Source organism: Rhinolophus ferrumequinum, chromosome 22, assembly GCF_004115265.2.
Source record: "Rhinolophus ferrumequinum isolate MPI-CBG mRhiFer1 chromosome 22, mRhiFer1_v1.p, whole genome shotgun sequence".
Taxonomy (NCBI): Eukaryota; Metazoa; Chordata; class Mammalia; order Chiroptera; family Rhinolophidae; genus Rhinolophus; species Rhinolophus ferrumequinum.
The window spans coordinates 35,795,751-35,816,753 of NC_046305.1; the positions used below are offsets into that span (position 1 = coordinate 35,795,751).

The 21,003-nt window shown below is 35.8% G+C and overlaps 1 protein-coding gene across 3 annotated transcripts; it reads left to right on the forward strand.

The window, feature by feature from the left end:
• Positions 1–2,652: 2,652 nt before the first annotated feature.
• Positions 2,653–20,254, forward strand: RTCA (RNA 3'-terminal phosphate cyclase). Of its 3 annotated transcripts, XM_033094145.1 has the most exons (11): positions 2,658–2,958; positions 3,065–3,165; positions 4,843–4,986; positions 7,635–7,758; positions 10,268–10,326; positions 11,936–12,077; positions 12,342–12,466; positions 13,409–13,467; positions 14,308–14,402; positions 16,211–16,315; positions 19,548–20,254. In XM_033094145.1, the coding sequence occupies exons 1-11, from the start codon at positions 2,914–2,916 to the stop codon at positions 19,647–19,649; spliced, it is 1,101 nt and encodes a 366-aa protein (XP_032950036.1). In that variant the 5' UTR covers positions 2,658–2,913; the 3' UTR covers positions 19,650–20,254. The 3 variants fall into 3 exon arrangements, with proteins under 3 accessions (XP_032950038.1, XP_032950036.1, XP_032950039.1); XM_033094147.1 differs by lacking the exon at positions 4,843–4,986 and having other exon boundaries at positions 2,653–2,958; XM_033094148.1 differs by lacking the exon at positions 2,658–2,958 and having other exon boundaries at positions 4,828–4,986.
• The last annotated feature ends 749 nt before the right edge of the window (positions 20,255–21,003 follow it).

The window sequence follows — 21,003 nt, forward strand, 5'->3', positions numbered from 1 at the left end:
ATAGAAAATGTTAAGGGAACACAAAGGAAGGGCAGTTACCTGGAGAAAGTTGTATGAAGTAAGACCGGAAGGATGAGTAGGAAAACGTACCCTTTCTTCAGCTTGTATTGTAACCGCCTTATTAGAGAAAATGGGACATTTCTATACTTTGTAGCCAGTCTCTCTGTACCACTTGTTGAGTCGTAAGTCTATACTGAAATACTTCCCAATGACTGGCATTTCTTACTCCCCTTGAGTGTTCTTGACTACTAGAATTGACTTTTCAATTTTTTTTCATAGAAGATAACCAATGTCTAAAACACGTTATCAACATTATCTTCTTAGAGAATGTTGTCAGATGCAGCTGTCACAGACATATAAACTTGATTTATTTGCCTCTTGGAGAAATGTCAAATTTAGAGCCAGTAAAAAGATCAGAGCTTTCATAGTCAATCTTCCTTGAAATAACTAGAAAACCAATCTCTAGAACTGTCCAGGAGGACATTCGTCTGTTTTTGCCTCTTACATTGGAATGAAAACCTGCACAGATGTCTAAAGAATTAGAGAAAAAACTGGAACAAAGACAACAAAATATTGTCTTTGAAGATTACATTGAAGATTACTTGCTGTGAAACAAAAGGTATTTCACAAATTCACCAATATTATCCAAACTCACACTCTTTTTTTGCCTTATTTGCCTTTCAGTGTATTTCACACACACACACACACACACACACACACACACACACTATTATAAGCAATAAATCTAAATGATTAACCTTTATAAGAAAATCTGAGATAGCCAAAACTTTAATTTTTTAACTTTCTCATTAACAAAACATATTATAGGCACTATTAATATATTTGATAATATCACATGCATGTGTTTGTATAAAAAGATGAAGTAGCTGTGCCTTTGAAGTGAATTATTTTTCTTCTCAGGGTCCCCATCCCACCTCCTTCCTCTTAACTTTCCCCTCAACTCTACCTTCTCTCACCTATTCACCAGTTAATCCTTTCACTCAAAAGAAATAAAGAGCTCATTATTTTCTCTTTCTTTAATGAATAAAAATGACTGATTATGACCCAGCAGTTCCACTCCTAGGTGTCTACTCCAAGAGAAATAAAAACATATATCCACACAAAGACTAGTACAAGAATGACTGTAACAGTATTGTTCCTAAAGAGCCAAAAACTAGAAATAACCCAAATGTCCTTCAACGTGTGAATGGATAAACAAAATGTGATACATCCAAATAATGGACTTTTATTCGTCCTTAACAATGACTGAAGTACTGGCACATACTTTAACATGGATGACCTCAAAATTTTATACTAAGTAAAAGAAGCCAGATCCAAAAGGTCCCATATTGCATGATTCCATTTATATGAAATGTCCAGAGAAGGCAAATCTATCCAGACAAGAAAGCAGATTCGTGGTTACCTGGGACTGAGGTGGGAATGGGGAGTGACTGCAAAGGGGCAAGAGAAAGCTTTTTGTGGTGATGGAAATTTCCTATTACCAGATTGTGGTGATGATTGCATAACTATAAATTAACTAAAATCATTAAATTATACATTTAAAACAGGTGAACTTTATGGTATGTATATTTCAATAAAGCTGTTAAAAATTGTGTTATATTGCATACATACAAAAGAATAATGTAACATACGGATAAGTCACGTAATAACAAAAACCTTGAATCCACCACCCAATTTAAGAAATAGAGTCTTTCCTATGCTGGTGAAGGTCACTGTCTGCTTAACCCTCCCTCTCTCCCTTAGACAACCCTCACTCTCTCCCTTAGATAACCATTATCCTGAATTGTGTATTTATCATTCCTTTTTTTCCTTTAGAATTTACTATATTTGTGTTTCCAGTTCTTTGGTGTTACCATCAGTGCTGCTATGAACATTCTTGATCATTTCTCCTGGTACCTATGAAAGAGTTTCATTAGGGCAGTGCTTCTCAGTCTGTAATGAGCATTCATATCAACTGGGGATCTTTTAAAAATGCAGATTCCCATTCAGTCGATATGGGTGCAGCCTGAGATTCTGCATTTCTACCTAGCTTTAGGTGATAAAGATGCTATGGTTAGGCAATTACACTTTGACTCCTAAGGTAAGAATATATACCTAAAAATTGAATTGGTTAGATATGGGTTATATTTATCTTTAATCAAGATAATAAGGAACTACCAAACCCTATACCATTTTACATGTGTCTCTCAGGAGAAAAAGAGACTACCACACACACACACACACGCACACACGCACACACGCACACACGCACACACGAGGAAAGAGGGGCTCACGGGTATCAATGCACCAGGACACACACATTTCAAGGGACAGGCTGCAGAGTAGGCAAACCCGACCAAAAGGAGGTCGGTGCATTGCAGTATCTAGACCTTACAGCTTTAAAAGTCTCCAGCTCTGGGTACGCCGGGATCCTCAAGAAAACAGAGATAAATGGATGTTTGCGCAAACCTGCCACGCTGCTGGAGGATGCGGTTAGAATTGAAACGTAGGTTTTCTGTAGTCTGCGGGTTTTGCTATGTTCAGTGCACTAATCTTCAAGAGACACATTTCGTACCGCGCTGCAGGACACCTTTCCGGCTGCCACCCCATCTCCAGCGGAGCTCTGGATTTGCAGGAATTTTGTCGGCACCGCCTCTTTGAGCACCTAGCCATGCGCGTGCGCATTGGCTGCCGGGCTGTGGGAACCCGGATTCCCGGCTCTGAGTGCCAGGTTCGTTTCCGCGGTATCCGCTTTTCCGGGAGACCCCGCTTCTTCCCCATTCCTCCAGGCCCCCGCGACCTCGACCAAGGAAGGACCAGGTTTCAGAGCTGCGGGGCGGAAGCCAGTGTATCCTATTCCCCGCGCTCGGGCGGAGGCTGCGTCGCTGTGTGCCGGGCCCCAGGGCGCTCGCCATGGCAGGGCAGCCGGTGGAGGTGGACGGCGGGATCATGGAAGGGGTGAGTGCTGAGCGGGGGGCCTAGGGGTGGCGGCCCCGGCCTGGGCCAGGGGCAGAGCTGTCTTGTCTGATGTTCTCTCTCTTCTCCGCACCCGCGCCCTGGGCAGGGCGGCCAGATCCTGAGGGTATCCACAGCCCTGAGCTGTCTCCTGGGCCTCCCCTTGCGGGTGCAGAATATCCGAGCCGGCCGCAGCACGCCTGGCCTGAGGTAAATCGGGGCGCTGGGGAACGGGCTCTAGGATGGGTGAGCGCCGGCCTGGGGATCATGAGGACTGGGGGACTGGCCGTGGGGCTGGAAGGGTGAGGGGCTAGGGAGCAGCCCGTGGGGGCGGGGCTTGGAGACTGGGGGTCGGGTGGGGCTGGGGACTCTGCAGTCGCGGCCGTGGGGCTGAGGATCCGGGCCCCCGGGCAGAGGAATCTGAAGCCCTGTCTCAGGTCCGGGGTGCGGCGCTCCAGCCTGGCCTGTTAGCCATAGCCTGGGTTGTGTGGTCTTGAAGCCCTCCAGGGACAAGTTTAGAAAATCGGCCCATGCTTTCTCTAGTTGGCTACAATTGCTCGTTTCCTAAAGTGCTAGCCTTTAAAATGTTTTCCCACTCATTGGGCATTCCGAGTACCCGGAGAGCTCTTAGCGTCTGGGCAGGATAGATCAAGGCGGAGCAGCCTCTATGACCAGAAGAAACCCGTCTTTTAAACCAGTGCATTCTCTGCTGCCGCACATTTGAGAATCAGAACAGGAAAGGACTCTGAGATGTATTAGTCCAGTTTTCATTCAACCTCTAGGAAGCTGTGCATACGACCAGAATTATCGGTTGTGGAAAGGGAGAAATGTTGACCTTTGACCTTCCTTGTTTCTTCTGTCTCGGAAGCTAGCCATGCCACTAGATAAGTTTTGGGTATATGCACCTGTTAGAAGAGGAGCCAGGTTGAAGCCAAACTGATTCCTTTGTATTTTGTATATGTTTCATTGTAATAGATCAGATATCTCTTAGCCTTTTCTCCACAATCCGTTTTGAAACTATTAAGAGGCAATGAGTAATATGTGTGAACATTAATTCCTTTTGCCACAGTTGTTTGCAGTAATCCATTTCACCAGTAGTGAAATCCAATTCATTAAAACTGTGTGAGGTACGTTATCAGTTTGATAGGGCTGTCATAACAAAAATACCACAGACTGGGTGGCATAAACAACAGAAATTACTTTCTCACAGTTCTGGAAGCTGAAAATCCAAAATCAAAGTGCTGACAGAGTTGGTTTCCTCTGAGAACTGTAAGGGAAGATTCTATTCCAGGCCTTTCTCCCTGGCTTGGAGGTGGCTATGGTCTTGCCTCTTCACGTGGTGATCAGTCTGCGTGTGCACACCCCTGGTGTCTCGATGTCCTAATCTCTTTTTATAGGGACATCAGTGAGAATGGATTAGGGCTCACCCTAACTGGCTGTTTTTAACTTAATCACCTCTTTTAAGGCCCTATCTCCAAATAATTACATTCTGAGGTCATGGGGGTTATGGCTTCAACATACGAATTTTAGGAGAACACAATTTAGTCATAATAGGTACCACAGACCATTCAGTAAAGTGCAAGTGAGACTGGTGGCACATAGGTAGTTTTATTCATTTTCCTTTTTTGTACACTTCTAATTTACAACAATATATCAGTGTATGTATTTATATCTAAAATAACTGGTCTGGAAAGATCCCTTAAAATGGTGTCTACCAGCAGGTAGTCTAGGTGCATAGAAACCCAAAAAGAAGGTCTGTCACTGAAGATACGGCACTTACTATGGTTAGACCTTGCTGTTTTGCCATTGTTTTATAAATGTGTCATAAAATCTGGGGATATAGGCAGTCTGAATGCACACATTTTGATGCAGTATTCTGACCTGAAGGCCTCAACATTTATCTGGACTGAAAATGATTCAAGATTTATGTGATGGGCAACTGGAGGGGGCAGAAATCGGCTCAACAGAAATAATGTTTACACCAGAGAAAATCAAAGGTGGAATCCACACAGCAGATACCAAGACTGCAGGGTATGTGTCATTTACTTTCCATTTAAGTACGGACTTAGGAGTTAGAGCTGGATTCAAATGCAGGTCCTACCACTGACTGGACAAATGGTTTAACTTCTTTGAGCTTTAGCTTTCTCTCCTTTAAAATGGCAATAAAACACTTACCTTTTAGGGTTAGAGACCATGTAAAGTTTCTAATTGTTTATTAATTGTGGTTACAATCAGCTTAATGTAAGCTTAATGTAAGACCCAGTATTACATTATATTATATTATATTATATTATATTATATTATATTATATTATAGGACCCGGTCTTATATTATATAAGACCGGGTCTTATATTATAGCAAAATAAGACTGGGTCTTATATTAATTTTTGCTCCAAAAGACGCATTAGAGCTGATTGTCTGGCTAGGTCTTATTTTCGGGGAAACACGGCATTACTATATCTAGAATTTTCTCGTATGTGTAGTATAGCATATTTGTTTCTTTTTATTATTAGAAATTGAATATCTGAAAATGACTACATTTTCATGCTTGCAGCCGTAGTAGTCTTTGCATTATAGCATATTTAGTTCTTGGTTTACAGCTAATTATGAACTATACTACTTTTAGTCTAGGTATTTGTTTTTGTTTTAATAGATACTTACACAGTTCTATTTAGAAATTTTTAGATATGATCTTAGTTTTTTCCCCCATTGGAAAATGAATATTTAACAATTAAATTGAGCCTTTATAGTTTTCCAAGAATCCCTCCTGTTATTGACAAAACATGGAGAGCAATTTTTTGTGTTTTCTATGTTATTTGGCTGATTGCTATTGTAAGCAGCATCCTTTTACCAAAATCCTATCCATTTACTAGGAAATTTGATGAAATAAGGAATAATACTGTAAACTTGATTCCAGTTTGTTTTAGAAATGACTGTTTTAATAGATGGTGATTTTTTTTTAGTTTAAGAAAATGTTTAGTGAGATTTAAGTAATGATGCGAATAGACCTCCATGAAAAGGGACCCCGCTACTAGGCCTAAGGTTTGGTTTGCCAACTGAGAACTTTCCTAAGGGGATTAAAATTTTTTGAGGTAATTTTTATAATCAACATATTATTTCAGGTATTTTCCTGTACAAAAAGGTGAAAAAAGTTATAGTTAACCAACTATCTAAAAATGAACTAAAACAGAATCATAGAATTTTGAAGCTTCAAAAGGGAAAATAGAAGCCATATATTCCAACCCTTCCTCTATTTTGTGGATGAGAGAATGAAAAGGACCTCTGGTGTTAAGTGATTTATCCAAGGTCAGAACTAGAGTTAGAATCTAGGCCTTCTGGCTTCTAATCCATTAGAATGTATGGAAATGAGTTTAAAGTTGATAATCTAGCTCCATTCAGGAGACTAAAATAACGTTGTTCTTAGCAAGAAAATACATCTTACTTATTCACATTCTAACATTTTTATCCCTAATTGTGAATACAGTACTATGCGTTTTCTCAACTGTCTAACTTTGTTTTTATAATTCCTTACTTTTCTAAAATTAAACTTTTCTTTTCTCTTAGAATCTGATTTTATCGGGGGGAAAAGGAACATTTTATATATTGGGTTCTAAAGAGAATAAACAGTGAGAAGTTCAGTAATTAAAAACTTGTGGTTTATAATAAAGAAAACATTGTCAAGCCTTTTGCACTTGTTCCTAGGCTCAACTCCTTGAGAACGGAAATTATATTGTACATATTTTCTTATAATGCCTAACAGTCAATAAACATCACTGAGATAATGAAATGCATTATCAGTGATAATGAAGACTGTCTAGTTCAGTACACATGCATTGTTGCCATAAGAAAGTTAAGTAAAGATCTGTCTTTTGGTATGTAGAGGCTATGTTGAACTCCCTTTTAAACTACAATCCATGTATCAATATGATTGCTTTCCCTTGACATTGGAAAAGAAGAGAAGGGAAGTAAGAGCTCAATTAGAAAATCTGACCAAGTGTTTTGTTTTATAAAATACTTCCTATTCTATAATTATTTCTTATGATTTTTCTCATTATTTGACTGTAAGGACTGGACAGAGGTGAGTTATATAGCAAGGATTATTTCCTTACAATTTTTTCCATGTAAAATATTCAGCTGTCAGTATTTGTAAAATATTATTCTATTAAATCATGGACCTCACGATTGTAGGAACTATATCTTAACTTGATATCTGAAACAGTGCCTTGTGCATGGTAGAGATTTAGATATAATCATTTTGAATATTTCTAGACCTTGGATGTTTTGAATGCATTTTCATCAACTGCTACTTTCAAGAATCCTTTTTATAAAAATGTTATAAAGATAGTTTTATTTTTGTTTGTTTGTTTATTTTTACTTTTTTATAATATAAAGAAAGTATTAGAACTTACGTAAGGTCACAGAGCTAATGTGTTTAGTATTGGATTCAAACCCAGATTTGCTGATCATTTAAGGCCGGTTCCTTCTATGAAATACTGTCTTTGTTTAAGATTCAGGATTTTATGACTGAGTTACTGAAGTGTTTTTTAACATTAAACTTGAGGGCATGTACCTGCTTTCCCAGTTGTTTGTGCTTCGGCCCTTGGTGCTGTGTAGTAACAATCACTTTCTTGAGACTTTAAACGGAAAATTCAGCTAAGCCTGTTCTGCCTTCTCCCTAGGAGTGTGTGCCTCTTGATGCAGGTCTCGATGCCCTGTGTTCTCTTTGCTGCTTCTCCATCAGAACTTCGTTTGAAAGGTGGGACTAATGCTGAAATGGCACCACAGATCGATTACACAGTGATGGTAAGGGCTTTTGTTGTTGCATACAAAATAAGATGATCTTAAGTATTGTGAATGTCCATTCTCTATTTAAATATAACCGGAGTGTTTTTGTGTACATACCTTTTTATTTCTTCATGGTGTCTAGTTCTGTTGTGGAAAGGGTAAGAGATTATGTTTACTTTAGATTTAGTGTTGTATCTTAGAACAGTGTTCATAGTGAATTCTTTAAAAACCTCAAGTGTAATTATTGTATAAATTATATTACTTATTATATAAATTGGTTATTTTATGTATATAGGAATTATGATTTGGAAGAAAAAACTCAAGACAAGAATTAAATACTATGTTTGACAAGAGTTGGTGAGGATGTGGAGAAATTGGAACCCTTGCACACTGTTGGTGGAAATCCAAAATGGTGTAGCCACTATGGAAAACAGTATGATGGTTTTTATTTTAACAAAGAATTAAAAACGAAACTGGCATATAATGCAGCAGTCCCTCTTCTGAGTATTTATCCAAAATAGTTGAAATCAGGATTTCAAAGAGATGTTAGCATTCTCATGTTTATTCTCATGTTTATTTATCCAAGATGCTGAAACAACCCTAATGTCCATTGATCGAAGAACGGATTAAGAGCGTTTGGTATATATACACAATGGAATATTACTCAGCCTTAAAAAGAAAGAAATTCTAGAATATGTGACAACATGGATAAACTTTGAGGACATTATGCTAAGTGAAATAAGCCAGTCACATAAAGACAAATAATGACATGATGTATCTAGCGTAGTCAAACTCATAGAATCAAAAAGTAGAATGAGTGTTGGGGAAACAGAGAAATGGGGAGTTTCAGTTAAGCAAGATGAATGAATGAGTTCTAGAGAGATCTGCTGTATAACATTGTACCTATAGTCAACAGTAATGTATTGTACACTTAGAAAATGATTATGAAGGTAGATCTTGTATTAAATGTTCTTACAATAAAATAAAAATTTTAAAAAGAATTAAATACCATATTTTGACTATAAATTTTTTAAATGATAAAACTCAATATTGGCATGCTCATATAATTAGTAGGAAAATAGTAAAGTGGTATCTTTTTTTCTCCGAGTTTATTGAGGCATTATTATTTATAGTGAAATTCACTGTATTTAGTGTACAGCTCTGTGATTTTTGACATATGGTTGTGAGCCAGCCACCACAATCAAGATACAGAATTACTGTAAAAAATTTCCCCATCCTCTGTACTCATCAGTCTCACCCCCCCAGCGTTGGCACCCACTAATCTGTTTTCTGTCAGTGTTGCCTTTTTTTTCAGAATGTCATGTAAAGGAATAATATATATGGAGTCTTTTGAATCTCTTTTTTTTGCTTACCATAATATATTTCAGATTCATCTATGATGCTTGTATTAGCAATAAAAGCTAAGTAGTGTTCTATTATATGGAAGTACCAGTTTGTTTATCCATTCATGTGTTATAGGACATTTGGGATGTTTCTAGTTTTGGGTGATTATCAATAAAGTCACTATCACTATAAATACTTATGTGCAGGTTTTTTGTGTGAATATGTTTTCATGTCTTTTGCGTAAGTACCTAGGAGAGGGATTGCTGGATTCTAATAGTAAGTGTATGACTAACTTTATGAGAAACTGCCAGATTGTTTCAGCATTCAAAGTGGCTGCATTGTTTTGCATTTTCACTGGCATTGTATGAGAGTGTCTGCATTCTTCCTAGCACTTGATATTCTCAGATTTTAATTTAAAAAATTTTTGTTGCCATTTTAATACACAGTATAATCTTTTTAAATTCAGTTTGATAGGACCTATAAATGAAAGTTAATTTTATCTCTCTTCACCTAGTAATCTCACTTCAAGGAAATGACCCTAATTAAATATTACAAAAGGTAGCAAAAGATAAATGTTAACATTTATTTGAGTAGAGCATTAATACTATAATAATTATGTTACATATAAATAAAAAATTATATAATAATGAAAATTTGAAGAATGATTAGTAAATCATGCTAGAATGCCATGCAGTCATTGAAATATGGTTTTAGGAAGAATTTTATAATGTCGAGAAATGCTGTGGTTTTAATGTTAAATGGAAAAACTAAGGAGAAAACCTTGTATATACAGTGAGATTTCAACTGTATAAAAAAATTGAGAAGGCTGTATGGAATGCTGTGCACCAATACCCCCTAATTTCTTATAGTGGATTATAATGAAACCGGTTAGGAAATATTGTCCCTTGGGCTAAAATAACCACTGGGATCAAGTATCTTAAGTTGTAATTTTTTTTTTCATTAGGTAGACTTGCACAGCCCTGATTAATTAAATGTTAAACTTTTAATTTTAGCTATATGTCAGTTATTTTATTTGAAAAAATAGAACTAACCTACACATTTTTTATGTCACTATTTATAAATGCCTCACTACTAGCTCAGTGCAGAGTACTTTTGTGTAATAAATATACTTATTGAATCAGTAAATATAGGTGGTTAAAGTAATAATAAATTGATTTTTCAGGTTTTCAAGCCAATTGTTGAAAAATTTGGTTTCAAATTTAATTGTGACATTAAAATTAGGTAAGTTACTTATTTCTTAACCCTTAAACACACTAGTTGTGCTAAAAATAGTGGAAAGATTAGATCTTAGAGAACTATCATTCTGGAAGACACATATTACCTTACATTTCCTGTAGCAAATAATTGTGCTTTGTGGCTTCAGAAACAATAAGCCGTAGCAGTATGGGGACTGGGAAACAACTACATGTGATATTCACTTGTCTTTTGGGAGAAATATTTTCAAGGGGATCATACACCGAGGCACCTTCATATCTGATGTTCTCCAGGCTCAGCACGGAGTGAATGCTCGATGTGTGCTGACCACTGGACTGGGCACGACAGGGTCATAAAAGGGATTCTCTTCCGTAGTGCAGTCAGAGTTATTTTCCTAAGAAACACAATGGGCATTCAGGTCATTTCTCTTTAAGGCTTTCCTCTGCCATGTAATAAGAAGGGCAAATTTCTTTCTTTCTTTTTTTAATTTTTATTTTGTACTTTTATTTATTTAAGTGTATTTTTCCAGGACCCGTCAGCTCCAAGTCAAGTACTTGTTTCAATCTAGTTGTGGAGGGTGCAGCTCACACTGGCCCATGTGGGGATCGAACCACCAACCTTGTTGTTAAGAGCACTGCACTCTAACCAACTGACCTAACCGGCTGTCCAAGGCCAGATTTCTTTTTTTTTTTAAATTAAATTTATTTGGGTGACAATGGCTAGTAAAAGCCCAGATTTCTTGATGTGTCATTTAGTGCTTTGCAATCTTATTCCAATTACCTTTCTGGCTTCATTCTCCCTCCTCCTCCTTTCAACATACCATATATTATAACTACATGATTGCCTGCTATTCCTTAAACATACTTTGTGCCTTCAGACTTTCCTGTCTTTGTTCATGTTATTTCTCCCTTACTGTCCTAAAATTTGGAAATCCTTTATTTTTCCAAAATGAAACTTGTATTTTCTTGTTTGAATTGTCCATGAGTGTGCCTCAGTTGGAATTCATATTTGTACCTCTGTTGTAGTCCTCCATACAGCCTGAGTTATGTGCTAGTAGGTTATATTTGGAGCCATCTCCCTACCAGATGGGGTGCTCCTTGTAGATAGGGACACTGTCATTCTCATCTGCATGTTCTCAGCCTTTTCTGTAGAATAAATGACACTGAATATTGAAGTTAAAATTTTATTAGTGTTCAGCTACTGTAATATTCATATTATTTATTGAGCACTTACTAAGTGCCAGACATTTTTTTAGGCACTGGAATATAACGGGAACAAAATAGACAAAGGTCCTGCCGTGAAGCCCTTATATGCTAAAACAGCACTGTCAGTAGAACTTGTTGTCCTCAAGGACATGTTCCCTGTGTGTCCAGCATGGTAGTCACTAACCATGTGACTCTTGAGCACTTGGAGTGTGGATAGCGTGACTGGAAGCTGAGTTTTAAATTTTTAACTTAAAAGGAAATACTCACATGTAGATTGAGACTACCAGATTGGACAGCACAGATCTAAAACATCATTTAGAAATTTCAAACATGAATTATATGGTTGGATATCATTCACATGTTCTTTTATGGTAAATATTGACCTCTATTTTTGTCGTGCAGTCAGTTTATGTGTTTGTCATTTTTTATAGGGGCTACTACCCAAAAGGGGGTGGTGAAGTGATTGTCCAAATATCACCAGTTAAACAGCTGAACCCAATAAATTTAACTGATTGTGGCTCTGTGACTAAGATACATGGAAGAGCTTTTGTTGCTGGTGTTTTGCCATTTAAAGTAAGTTATCTAGATGTTCTTAGAAGTGTATGTATGTTTTGATACGTGTTATATATCTAAATTTTGAAATTATTGAAAGAACTTAATTTTTAAATAAATCTTCATTAAATTATTTTTCTTAAAACTCTGTGCTCTCTAATCTTGAAAATCAAGTTTTTATGTACTGCTTATAAAAGTTAATTATTTTATCTGTCCTTGAAGTCTTGAAAACAATTATCAAAATAATCATTTATTTTATTCTGTTTTTCTGTTTTGCCGAAATAGGTAGCAAAAGAAATGGCAGCGGCAGCTGTAAGATGCATCAGAAAGGAGTATAGGGATCTGTACGTTAACATCCAGCCTGTTCAGGAAGCTAAAGACCAAGCTTTTGGCAATGGAAGTGGAATAATGTGAGACAATATACTTTTCTCTATACATTGTGTGAGGATCCCAAAATAATTAACTTATTTAAATGAAAGATTTGTAGTTTTTTTGTTTAAATTTATAGTTTTAAGAGGATATATTTTAAAGGGCATTTATACCCAAAAAAACAGTATGGTGAATTAAGATGATTATTTCATTCCGAATTTTATTCTGAGGATGGTTTGCCTTTATTACATTGTAAGAGCTCTTTTCTTTATAGTGAACTTAAATGTTGAAGCTAATCAGAAATTAGCCTTTGAAGCTGATCTAAGAGAAATATTTCTTGTTGCTTTTTTATACTTCAACGGTGAAGTCAGTTTACAAGCAAATATTAGAAATGACAAAGATCTATTTAGAAAAGAAATATAACGATTATATTAATCCAATTAGGAGTTACTGATTTAAGTGTTATAAAAATGCTTTAATTGATGTTTTTGAAGTATGAAAGTATCTTTTGTAGATATTTAAATTTTAAAGTCTCTTTCAGTTTCTATTAAAGGGTTTAAAATAAATGCATGCTCTACGAATACATATGAGAATACTATGTAAAAACTATGAAACAAAACCAAACATCTCTATAGAAAGACCTTTTCATTTAAGATAATCATAAAATACTTTATAATACAGTATGCCTGTGAAATGATACCACTTAGTGCTGATGACATAACTTCTAGCAGGGCCGTTCCTTACCTGTGAGTGGATTAGAATCTAATGTGACTTCTTGTCTGAAGAACTGAAGGATACTAATCCCTTGATGAAGATGGAGAATGCTAATCATGTCGCTCTCCGTATGAAGAATTTCATTTTTGCAATATACTAGCCAGATCTAGTTCTTTGTGTTTAACAGTCACTATTTTCCTATGTTGTATTTGCATGTAATTTTAGAGTATTTATAGCATAGGTAGTAATACTTTTTTTTCCCTATATAGTATTATTGCTGAGACATCCACTGGCTGTTTGTTGGCTGGATCATCGCTTGGTAAACGAGGTATAAATAAAAGAGATCCACAGTTTCCAGTGCTATAGTAAAATTCTTCATCTGATGGGATTAGAATGTTATAGAATGATGGAAGACAAATTTAAAAGGATATAGTTAACTGATTCTGTTTTAGAGTCAATTAAATTTTCAGTGTTTCCCCCAACTTTACACTTTGAACATTTTCAAACATATAGAAAAGTTGAATGACTAGTGAACATCCATACATTGTTCTTCTAGATTCACTGGTACTGAACATTTAGCTACAAGATGTGTGTTTATGAACCATTTCAATTTATTAGATTGGTACAAAAGTAATTGTGATTTTTGCAGTTATTTTTAACCTTTTAAACCGCAATTACTTTTGCACCAACCTAGTAAGTTGCAGCAATAGTGAATACTGTAGCAGCAGATATGTCCAAAGGACAATACCTGCATAATCACAATGCCATTTGTATACTCAAAGAAGTTGTCTGTTATATTCAGACATAACCAGTTGCCTCCAAAATATTCATTAGAGCAATTGGAATTTTTTTGAGTACACACAGCATTTAATGATCATATCTGTTTAGTTTCTTTTTTTTCTTTCATGATACTGACATTTTGAAAAGTCCAGGCCATTTTCTCATAAGATTTCCCACAATTTGGATTTGTCTGATTGTCTCATGATTAGATATAAATATTTGCATATGCTAAGCTCTCAGAAGATTATATATACATAAAGATCGTATCCTAAAAGTTGCAGGGTGAGTTCAGAGGCCTAAAGAATGTTATACCAGTGCTAATGGGGATATATTAATTAAACCTTTTGCCTCTTAGTAATTTACTTTTTTTATATTGTGCCTGTTGTAGGTGTAAATGCAGACAAGGTTGGAATTGAAGCTGCCGAAATGCTATTAGCAAATCTTAGACATGGTGGTGCTGTGGATGAGTATCTGCAAGACCAGGTAATGACACTTAGTATTACAACCTTCGAGCCTATTAGATTTGAATATTTGGTAGTTAGATTGAATATAAATTTTAATCATTGACTTTCAGACACTGATTGTCATGTTTTAATTCAATCAGTTAGAAAAAATTTTTTTTTGTTGGGGAATATTGGGGAACAATGTGTTTCTCCAGGGCCCATCAGCTCCAAGTCATTGTCCTTCAATCTGGTTGTGGAGGTCGCAGCTCAGCTCCAAGTCCAGTCGCTGTTTTCAATCTGTTGCAGGGGGCGCAGCCCACCATCCAATGCCAGAATTGAACTGGCAATCTGTTGTTGAGAGTTCACGCTTTAACCAACTAAGCCATCCGTTCACCCCAGTTTTTAGTTTGTTTTTTGTTTTTTTTTTTTTAATTAAAGTTTATTGGGGTGACAATTGTTAATAAAGTTACATAGATTTCAGGTGTACAATTCTGCAATACATTATCTATATCTAACATTGTGTGTTCACCACCCAGAGTCAGTTCTCTTTCCATCACCATATATTAGACCCTGTTTACCCTCTAATAGAGTCCCCCTACCCCCTTACCCTCTGGTAACCCCAAAACTATTGTCTTTGTCTATGAGTTTTTGTTCCTTCATTTGTTTGCCTTGTTCTTTTGTTGTTTTCAGTTTTATATACCACCTGTCAGTGAAATCATATGGTACTCGACTTTTTCTGTCTGACTTATTTCGCTTAGCATTATAATCTCAAGATCCATCCATAGTGTCACAAGTGGTACTACTTCATCTTTTCTTACCCCGGTCACCCCAGTTTTTAAAGTGTTATTCAGGAATTTATATTCCTCAGATTTCAGTCCTCATCTTACTTTACCTGGCTTCAGCCTTTGGCATAACTGATCACTTCTTCCTTCTTGAAATACTTTCTTCACTTGGTTTCTAAAATACTGTTGTCTTTCTATCCCCCTGGCTATATATTCTAGTCTTTTTGCTACTTTGTTGTTTTCATCTTCTCAACTTTTAAATTTTGGAGAGCCCGTAGACTCAGGCTCACACCTCTTTTCTGTATCTGTATATACTCCTTCAGTAATTTTATCCTGTCTCATGGGTTAAATATTATCTGTATGCTGACAACTTCCAAATTTATATCAGTAGCCCAAACCTTTCTTCTTAACTCCATATTCATTATATCCTTATGCCTCTCCACTTGGATGTGTCACAGACTTCTCAAACTCCATGTATCTACTCACATTGAGAAATGTTAGTGAATATTTCCAAAAAAGATCTTTTTATGGTTCACTATCTGATAGATTTTTCTTTCTACTACACTTTTCTTTCCTTAATCTCAAATTAGCAGTCTACATTTAGAAATGTATTCTTGAAGATTTCTTAACCAGTTTCTTAATAAGTTCTCCTTATTTCTAGTCTCTTCCTTCTTGCCCAAGTCATAGTTCTGTATTGGATGTATTGATTTACCTGTTAAAATGTAATTTTAGAGAGGGGAAGAAGCTTGTCTTATTATACGAGTATATATTAGCTTGTAGATATGGTTGACGTGGTTAAATATATTACCTTTCAACTCTGTGTTATACTCTTAAACATTAATTTAAAAAAATCTATATTGAGAACTGCTAAGCGTTTCTGTACCACACCAGAGACTTTGGGTGACACAGGTTTTCTATCATCTTCTTAGGACTTCTGGAAACCTGAAGAAGTAGAAATTATTTTAGCTATTTTGATTCCTAGTAGTAATTTTATATGGGAAGCAATAGAATTTTTAACTCCAAATATTAATAATTGTTATTTTTTCCTTTATTTTTTTTTCAATAGCTGATCATTTTCATGGCATTAGCCAGTGGAGTTTCCAGAATAAAAACTGGACCAATTACACTCCATACACAAACGGCTATACATTTTGCTGAACAACTAGCAAAGGTGAGTATTCCATCAGAAAGAGTAATTGATTTTTGTTGTAGCCAATTTTGGGTCGAATTTTAATAAACAGAAAACTTAATAGTAATCATAATTGCTATAATTGCTATCACTCACTGACTACTCCCTTTGTGGCAGATATTGAACTAACTCAGCAATTTATCTGAATCTTACTCTCTGCATGACCATGTTAGGTGGCTATTTATTATTATTCCAGTTTTACATATGAGTAAAGTGCGGCAGAGGGGTTAAATTAATTGCTCAAGACTATGTGGTTTCTTAGTGGCAGAGCCAGACTTTGAGCAAACCCAGGAAAACATATATCAAAACCCACATGTGGTACTGCCTTACAGGGTAAGTAAAGATGTTTTGATGGGAACTGTGAAATCAAGTCACAAGGGATTTGTAGTTGGCTATAACCTTAAATATTTATAAAAAATTTTGAATGTTTTATTTTCTTGTGATTCTGTTGGTAGAACAGAATATTTGCTGAAATTCTAATGTTTACCAATCCTCTTTGGAAGAGTTACAATTTTAAGTGAAAAAGACTTAACATTGTATAAGCTCATATTTATACCTTTTCTACAGAATTCTTAATTTAAAACATGATTAACATGTATGTTGCATCCTATATCAATGTAATTTTTTATAGAAAATTGGGAAAATAGAGGAAGAAACCTGCCCATAATTCCTCCTTGCTAGTAAAACCACTGTTGAATTTAAGTGTTTTGCTCCTCTCTTAAAATTGTTTCTCTGCATTTTTTTACGTCTAATGCACACAGCTTCATTTCTTGCCTTTTTCAATAATGTAGCATATTCTTAGTTGCTACTTCCTTATGTAATTTTATAAAGCAATATAAAATTTATAACTCAAAATTTTATGAAGGAAGTTGCTGACCTTAATCATTTTTAAAAATTATGAAAGTAATGCACACTAGTTAACAAAAAATGAAGCATTACAGAAGTGTACTAAACACAAAGCCACTGTTGTCCTACTCCTAACAGTTTATTTGTATGATTCTTACTCATATATACTTTTTTTGTTACTAGAAAGCGTAGATAGATTTTGGTTAAATTGTCGGAAAAGGCTGAAAGGAATTGAAGGCAAATTATATTTGATGTCAAGAGATAGTTAGCTGTATTTTTTTACTATTGTACTTATGCTGGAGTTGTATTCATTATAGTCTTCACTTTTTATAGTGCTTTGCACATGGTGAACACATGTTATTTAAAGTGAATACATAGTGGAAAGTGCTGTGAGCTGGAATTGATAGCTCTGGTTTCTTGTTCAGCTTTGTTGTGTTTTAACTGAGTGATGTGGGGCAAGCTGCTTCATCTTCCTGTGCCTCAATGCAGAGAATTCATCTGTAAAATCAAGGACTGGGGCTGTAGTCCCTAAAGGCTCCTCCTAACTAGAAATTTGTGTAGTTTTTCAGTAGGTTAGAAATGATTTCCTTAACTGTTACCTGTGTTCCTTATTTACATAATGTTTGTAATTGAGAAAAAAATATATATAATTGCACAGTAATTGGCTATCTAGCTCAGAATTCAGTGTCTATTCATTCAACAGTAGTTTTTTTTAAAAAATATTTCTTTGGGGGAGGGGACACCACACGTCTACCCAAGCAAGAGAGGTCTATTTATTATTATTATTATTATTTTTTAAATAACTTTTTTTTTTAACTTTTATTTATTTAAGTGTGTTTTTCCAGGATCCATCAGTTCCAAGTCAAGTAGGTTTTCAATCTAGTTGTGGAGGGTGCAGCTCACACTGGCCCAGGTCGGGATCGAACTGGCAACCTTGTTGTTAAGAGCACCGCGCTCTAACTGAGCTAACCGGCTGCCGGGTCTTTTATTTTTTTACGCTTATCATGCCTTGAATTCATAGTCAATGGGTTCCAGCAAGCAGCTCAGGTTCCTTTCCATTGGTTCTCTGGAGCAGGCTGGCGCTTAAGTTGAAAACAGGTACCCTTCTCTTTGGCTTCCTTGTTTTTCTGATCAGTTTCCTTCACACATTTCAGGGAGCTATCTCAGCTCTTAGAGTGCTTAATATGCTCAATACATACGTTGCTTTTCTTGGCAAGACTCTTGCTCTTAACCTGTGTGTTTACAACAATGCCAGCCACATGCTGAGTAACACTGTAGGCTCCTCCAGTTTTGCCATGGGAACATTTGTGGGACATTCCTTTTTGAATAGTGTGGCTCATTCCCTTGATGTCTATAATGTCACCTTCCTTATAGATTTGCATGTCTGTGGCCAAAGGAACAACTTCATGTTTTCCAAAAAGCCAAAAGAACAGAGAGGAGGCCTCTCCTCTTTCCCTTTGTGTTGGTCATTTTGGTGGATTACTGGAAAATAGTAGTTCTGGCCAAAAGGAAGAACGATAATTTCCCACTATGTGTCAGTACCTCCCACAAAATACTGAAACTGGAAGAATTTGTGAATATTACTGTTCAGCAGGGCCCCAAAATGATGGTTTTCAAATTGTATTTCAAAGAATTCTAAGGCATTAAGCATACTTGAAATCCCTTTGCCATGAATTCAGTCATTCTACTCAGTCGTTTAAATTTTAATTCAGTTTTGTTAAAATGAACACATCTGATTGTTTCAAAAATTATTTTCCAGACTACAGTGATAGTGATAAAATATTTCAAAGCCAAACTTGAATTACAAGTGAAAACTACAATGTCAAGCCCAATAAGAATGAAGGAAGATGTTAATCGTCACCTCCCCCCACCTTCCTTCTCAGAACTACATCTTTCTGAATAGTATATTCAGGGAATTAAATTGGCAAGAAAATTTGAGGGAAATTAAAGGGTAACTTGATACTTGACAAGATAAAAGAAGTGTAAATGCTTCAGTGTTGTGTTTCAGAAAAATTGTAGGAAGTAGGTAGTGGAGAGGCATTATAATTAACAATTGAGATTTCAAAATTGATACTTGCCTAGGCTGTGCTCCTAGGGGTTCTGATTCAGTGGGTATGGAGTGGGGCCCAGGCTGTATATTCTGACAAAACTCCACAAGTTTGTCTGCCTCTGAACAAGAACTATGGTTCTGAAACGAAGTATTTTATATCTAGATTACTGAAATTCTCATGCCTTGATCTTTGTGTCTTTAACTTCTTCAATAAAACAAGTTTAATATTAACTACCTGCCTATTTAACCTTGAGTTATGGGCTCTTCTTTGTATCCCTCCTCATATTACTTACATGCTAAATACTCTTCTGGTTTCAGGCTAAATTTACTGTGAAGAAATCAGAAAATGAAGATGATGCCTCTAAAGACACTTATATTATCGAGTGCCAAGGAATTGGGATGACAAATCCAAATCTATAGGGTATTTATCTTTTAAATGATACCTCAAAGATGTATTATACTAACTCATTTCGTAAATACTACAAAACAACGAATAAGAAGTAACTTATTAAAGGACGTGACAAATTTGGAGATGAAGTACAGAGTGTTCTAGATTTACTGAGAATGCTTCAGCAAACTAATCTCACTTTGAATATCTCCTGAGATATGGACAATGAAATATAAAAGTTGGTGGATATGTCTGTTAGCTGATTTCAATATGGAAGTATTGATATAAAATATTGTTTTATTTGTGAAGTGTGTTTTTCTTTTTTATGTACAAATTAAGTCGGGAATGTAAATTTGATCTGTAGTTTGTGTATAGTTCTAATCACTTTGCTTAAGTCTCACATAAACTCTAATGAGAGAATTTTACGTACATATACTTGCTGTGTCAACAATAAGTTAATTAGCGTTTTCTCATTCTAACTACATGTACCTTCCATCTAGTTGGGCACTTGGTAAATATTGATTTCAAATCTGCTGAATATGTTCTGAAAGCCAAACAATGAGAATTGCAAAATTTCAACCCCATATATGTTTTTGTTTGACTTGCAGTATTAAAAAGTAATTGAGTGCCTTTAGAACAGAATGTGCTTTTTGTCGCTCTATTATCTTACAACTACCATGTTTCCCCAAAAATAAGACCTAGCCGAACAATCAGCTCTAATGCATCTTGTGGAACAACAATTAATACAAGACCTGGTATTATATTGTATTGTATTATTATAGTATGTTATATTATGTTATGTTATATTATTTTATATTATATTTATTATATTATATTATACCCAGTCTTATAGTAAAGTAAGACCGGGTCTTGTATTAATTGTTGCTCCAAAAGACACATTAGAGCTGATTGTCCGGTTAGGTCTTATTTTGGGGGAAACATGGTACCTACTCCCACATTTCGATTACTTCCTCCCCTGTAGGCAGTTGAAGTTGTGACTCAAATGAAACTGGTTGGGTTTATCAACTAAATATGCTCTACTGTAATATAGAATTCATAACGCATAATTCAATATATAATGCAGAATTCATTAAAACTTGGTTCTGTCTTGGATTTTACCTAGTGATGATTAAAACATAGTCCAAGAGATAGATCCAGAGAATGGTATTACCGTGTTTTTCCGAAAATAAGACCGGGTCTTATGTTAAGGTTTGCTCCAAAAGACCCATTAGGGTTTATGTTCAGGGAATGTCATCCTGAAAAATCAGGCTAGGGCTTATTTTCCAGTTAGGTCTTATTTTGGGGGAAACACGGTATCATACATTCAGAAAGTGCTGAGTTAGTCTGTATAGAACAGTATAATGAAGAAAATTACTCCATGTACAT